Source organism: Neolamprologus brichardi, unplaced genomic scaffold (genome assembly GCF_056152115.1).
Source record: "Neolamprologus brichardi isolate AB-2024 unplaced genomic scaffold, ASM5615211v1 NODE_ptg000036l+_length_2141236_cov_1, whole genome shotgun sequence".
Lineage (NCBI taxonomy): Eukaryota > Metazoa > Chordata > Actinopteri > Cichliformes > Cichlidae > Neolamprologus > Neolamprologus brichardi.
The window spans coordinates 931,479-937,500 of record NW_028270138.1 but is presented as its reverse complement, the minus strand read 5'-3'; the positions used below and the strand labels follow the sequence as shown (position 1 = coordinate 937,500).

Here is a 6,022-nt window from a genome sequence, read left to right as displayed (position 1 = left end):
AAAGTAAAGGACGCTCTGAGCCCCTCAGGGTGGCACAAACACATTAAACCCATGAAGGACCTTGATGATGACAGCGTGAGCCGGCAGGTTCACTCCCCAGGCCAAGGTGGCGGTACAGACCAGGACCTTGAGGTGGCCTCTGGAGAACATGCTCTCCATCAGGCTGCGGTCAGAGCGCAGCATGCCAGCGTGGTGGATGCCGAAACCTTCAGGAAACATTTCTTTCATCTGCTTGTTCCTGGAGCGCTGGATCTGGAAGAGATGGTCAAAGAAGGAGTTTCAGAAGGAGTGGAGGTGTGTTTACACTAAACAGCAGCAGCAGTCAAACACTTCCTGTACAGCACGGGGACAACATGCAGTGATCAGCCACTGGCAGCAGAGTGTAACACATGCACACGGCTGTAGGTCTGCTGCACACTCCAGCAGCATCTGCAGCTCAGCACACACACAGAGATGTGTGCTGTGACTGACAGCAGCCCTGTGACCCGGCCGGCCACGGGGGGAGTCCTCATCACAAGGCTTTATCTCTCTCTCTGGGCATCTAAATGGAGGTCAGCGCCCAGCAGGCTTCTGCGCGGCAAAGAGAAATCCCATTACTGCCAGCAGCTGTCTGCCTCACACACTCCACGAATGTTTGGATTGCAGTGATTGTCTGCATTTGTATGCAAACCCTGTGGATAAAAGCTGGAGGCTGACTGTGCAGGTAAAATGTCACAGAGGTAAAGCTTTGCTGCCACAGGCCTCAGTGACGAATGTACCACACGAGTTACTGCCAGCTTTCACTCGGTCTGCTCAGAATACTGCAGGTTTAATAACACGGCTCTTTTCTTTTTATTCTGCGTGATTCATGTGGCGCCAAATCACAACCAGAGTCGCCTGAAGGCGCCGAGTCCCAGGGAAAGAAGCAGACGTCTCCATACTGGAGAACAGCTGTCTGTTCCCAAACTGGAGACACTGGAGACGGTTACTCACCCTCAGTGACTGAGGAGGGAACGTCTGTGTTAAACACACATGTCATCTTTGTGATACCCAGTGTATAAGTGTATATTTATCAGGTTGTTTTCTCGCTGCTCGTCTCTCTGTGCGCTGCACTTTGAATAATGGTTCAGTCCTGCTGTGAAACGACAGCATCTTGACGTTTGAAAGCGGAGGATCTGAGGTCATCCTCAGTCATGCTCTGTAAATGACATCATCATTAATAAAAGCAATGATGAGGGCTTCCTCAGGTCACACACTGAGTGAGGCCACGCAGGCGTGTTTCTACGTGTTTCACAGCCAGTGGCATTTCCCAGTGTGGCCATTAACAGGAGTGCACGTTTAAAAACACTGGATTCAGGTTTCAAACCCTTCGGTGTGTGCAGTCATCATGATGCTTTTGTAACTGCACGTGCTCTGATGTGCTGGAAGAACCAAGCTCTGTATGAACACTGTGACCAGAGTGGGAGCTGAGGAAGACTTAGAGGAAGGCTGTGATTGTGCTGTCACACACAGACACACAACACTGATCTCAGAACAGCTGTAATGATGCACACAAAGCTCTGTGTGGTCAGAAGTCACAGCAACACAACCTGTTTCATGGAAACACACTGTTGTGCGTCCTTCACACTCTGCCTGAGTCACCCACACCAACATCAGCTTCTACATCACAGCAGTGACACAACCACACACTGAGGGATCAGTGGGTCTGTCAGTGCTCGTCCAGGGTCAGTGTCGTCACGCCTCCTTTGAAAAATGCTCATTACAAATAAATACGATGTTTTTCTGAGTACCGTAGTTTTCAGGTCATCAGCCGCTACTTTCCCCTCACTGTGAACACTGACGTGCGGCTAATGCAGCCAAAAACATTTTGCCTGGTAACAGTAGACCAATCAAAATGATAAGTAGTATATATATACGGTATATAGTTTTATTGGTTGTTAAGAGACGTTGTTTGTGCGCTGTTCTGTAAAAAAACCATAAGCAACGTAATGTGTGTGTTACTGATACGCACGTGTACTTAACGTTTACGTTACCATGTTACGTTACCATGTTTACGTTACCATGTTTACGTTACCATGTTTACGTTACCATGTTTACGTTACCATGTTTACGTTACCATGTTACGTTACCATGTTACGTTACCATGTTTATGTTACCATGTTTACGTTACCATGTTTACGTTACCATGTTTACGTTACCATGTTACGTTACCATGTTATGTTACCATGTTTATGTTACCATGTTTATGTTACCATGTTACGTTACCATGTTTACGTTACCATGTTTACGTTACCATGTTTACGTTACCATGTTATGTTACCATGTTATGTTACCATGTTTATGTTACCATGTTTACGTTACCATGTTTACGTTACCATGTTACGTTACCATGTTTATGTTACCATGTTTACGTTACCATGTTTACGTTACCATGTTTACGTTACCATGTTACGTTACCATGTTTATGTTACCATGTTTACGTTACCATGTTTACGTTACCATGTTTACGTTACCATGTTATGTTACCATGTTTATGTTACCATGTTTACGTTACCATGTTATGTTACCATGTTATGTTACCATGTTATGTTACCATGTTTATGTTACCATGTTTACGTTACCATGTTTACGTTACCATGTTATGTTACCATGTTATGTTACCATGTTATGTTACCATGTTTACGTTACCATGTTATGTTACCATGTTTATGTTACCATGTTTACGTTACCATGTTTACGTTACCATGTTATGTTACCATGTTATGTTACCATGTTTACGTTACCATGTTATGTTACCATGTTATGTTACCATGTTTATGTTACCATGTTTACGTTACCATGTTATGTTACAGGAGATGGTGGAGAGTCCCAGATTTAAACCTAGTGGGAGTGTCCCCCCACAGAGGGACAAAAGGACCCCCTGATGATCCTCTAATCGCCTGAGCCAAGGTGTGGAACTGGGTGTGGGTCCCAATCAGCCAGAGTTTCAGGTGAGTTCATTGTGAAACCTGGCCCCACCTTATTTCTGGGACTCTCCACCATTTGACCTTAGAACTGAAGAAGCTTCTCGGATGAAGGTGAAACGTCTTCAAGTAACTTAAAGAAGTCCAGACGCTTTTCTTTGCAAACTCCTTTGACTACAATGACCTGGATGACTGAGAACCTTCACAGACATGTTATGTTACCATGTTTACGTTACCATGTTTACGTTACCATGTTTACGTTACCATGTTTATGTTTCCTTACGGATTAAATTAAACGCTAAAAATCCTCACCTGTAATATTTCTGTGTAAATATCTCATATTACAGGTGAAACACATGTGGTGAGGCCCGTACAAGTACAAAATCGATTATCTTTCTATTAGCATGCAGCTTGTAATCAGGTGTGCTCTGTAGTCCGGGATTTACGGTAATCACACTTCATCATGTGTTGCTCCCTCTGAGAGCGGCGCTGCTGTCTCATGTGACACGAGGCCCCACTGAGCGTCTTGATGCTTCTCCACCATTCACAGAGTTCACAGGGGAGTGGCTGCAATCACAGCATGTAAGATGGTGACAGATGGACCCTCAGGCCCCCTCCTCCAGTCAGAGATGGTCTTTCCCTCCTTGGCTCCGCCCTCAAACCAGCGTTCCTCCCTGTCCAGGATGTTACACCCTCATCCTCAGGCTCTGCTGTGTCGGGCCGTCGCTCACTGAGCAGTTGTTAAATATGAAAGCCGTATGAATCACATGATATAGATTTCACAGTCCAGCGTTTCTCATTCAATTAAACTTTATTCGTACAGTTGCCTCAAGCTGCTTCACACTGTCAGGCAGCTACAATAATACAGAGGAGGGAAGAAGGCAGTCGTCTGGGTGTGAAGCTGCACTGCAGAACAAGGACTACTGTGGCTACCTGCAGTCCAAGAAGGTGGAGCTGTCCGTCTACAAGATGACCAACTGATTATTGATTATTTATCGCCACAAAGGAGATATATTTGTATTATTTAGTTAGAAAACTGAGTGCATGTGAATCTGAGGGAGCTGCAGGCGTCCAGCACGTAGGGGAGGTTTGGGCTCAATCAGTCCCAAACAAACTAATATATGAATGCATTAATGAATCAGAGCATCTGTTTTAAACCCAGTGAAGCAGAAACACTAGAAGCTTCTCTGACAGCGTGCGGTGGAGTCGTCACGCTCAGGCAATGCACTTTCCTGGGGAAGCAGGTAATTGAAATGCTGTGGCTGAGGCTTCTTTCTGAGGTGTCAGAGTGTGTTACAGACATGCTTCCAGCCTCTAATCTAAGGTGAGTTAGTGCTGACGTCTGCTGTGCCATGACTATATTTGAGATGGCAGTGACCTAAGCTCCTGATCAGCTTCCATTAGGCCTGCCGCTGGCTGCAGCTCCTGCTGCACAGCTCCGTCAGTGCACCGACAGCGAGCTGCCAGCTCCGCTCACCGTCTCTCACGCCTATGCCCGTGGAAAGAACATCAGCTCACACCACAGCTAAACTAAATTACCCCAAAATTCAAAGACTGCCTGCATCTAAGTGAAACGGGTTTCAAATTTGTGACGATCCAACTGAGCTCTGCACATGCCCGGTGCTTTGAGTGGTGGCGCACAGTGCTGAGGCCTCGTTAGACGTGTGGTGGAAACAGCGTTTCTGTGCAGCACACTCCAGCTTCAAAGCTTTCAAATATCACTGTGGAAATGTGACACTCGTGCTCTCCCACAGCGCGCTGCTATCACTCCATGATCTTTGCTGTGTTGAGCCATGATGGCTAATTGTGGATTTAGTGGCCGTTGGCGGCCATGCTTGGTGCTGCAGAGGCTACGTCTCCACTCACGACCTCCACACTTCAGCTCTCCGCCTGCTGCTGTAGCTCCAGTTTGCCATATCGATCAGCTGATGATCAATACAGGAAGTACTGCAGCTGCTTCATACGTCACTGTATGAGTACACAGTGAATATGTACCAATGAAGTCAGTACTGAGTAAAGCAACAATCCAGTAACAGTTTAGTATTTGGTCAGACAGTTGAAGGTGTCAGTGATAGAAACGTGTTTGCTGTCTCCATGGTTACTACGGTGTCTGTGGTCACATGGCACAGCGTCACGGTCAGCAGTGACCTCATCGTCGTACTCACTGTAGTCACACTTTCACCACATGCGCGACGTGCTCATCAGCACACGTTGTGCGTGCGATGTTACCCAACGCTGTTCAGCAGGACGAGTGATCGGCTCTGCTGGAGTCATCAGATCTCTGTGAGACTTCTTACATCTTTTAAACTCACCACCGTCTGCTGTAAGCACGCAGCAACATGACAGACGTGCAGAATCAGGATTTAATTGGCTGCAACGTCTAGAACGATACAAGAGAAACAGCCCAGCTGGGACTGGTTTCCAGTGATGGCGCACTTCTACAAACGGGTCCTGTAAGTGATGTTAAGAGCATTTCCTCTGATGTTCCTCGCTGCTATCAGCTCCTCTCACAGCACTGTCACCTTCACAGTTTGGGCGACGACCAACTTAAACGTCTCAGTCAGGTAATGCAGCGCTGCGTCAGAGTCCGCCTTCATTGCAGCTACGCCTCACCATGACAACAATCATGAGGTCCGCTCAAAGCTGACCCCACAGAAGGAGCTGCTCACTGACCTACAGGTCACCACAGCCTCCAGAAACACCACTACTAACACAGTGTGCTGTAATGGTTTGAGGTTTCCAGTGCTCACACGGTCAGGCAGAAGGTGCTGTGGTCAGAGGATGATGTTTGGGGGAAGTCAAAGGAGCTTGCAAAGAAAAGCGTCTGGACTTCTTTAAGTTACTTGAAGACGTTTCACCTTCATCCAAGAAGCTTCTTCAGTTCTAAGGTCAAATGGTGGAGAGTCCCAGATTTAAACCCAGTGGGAGTTTCCCCCCACAGAGGGACAAAAAGAGGAAGAGAAAATCCCAGTGTCCCCACAGTCAGGCACAGAGGTGGACGCCTGATGCTGACCTCACTGGATGAGGGGCAACAACAGAGCCACGTATGAAATCCTGGACACGAACCTTCAGCCAGAACA

The 6,022-nt window shown here is 46.9% G+C and overlaps 1 protein-coding gene across 5 annotated transcripts in view; it reads right to left on the bottom strand.

The window, feature by feature from the left end:
• Positions 1 to 6,022, bottom strand: part of ascc3 (activating signal cointegrator 1 complex subunit 3) — a 150,032-nt gene that overhangs the window by 41,910 nt on the left and 102,100 nt on the right. For all 5 annotated transcript variants that reach the window (XM_087837591.1, XM_087837593.1, XM_087837592.1 and 2 more), the window contains exon 15: positions 61 to 252. In XM_087837591.1, the coding sequence (XP_087693717.1) occupies positions 61 to 252 (192 nt within the window). The remainder of the gene's footprint in view (positions 1 to 60; positions 253 to 6,022) is intronic.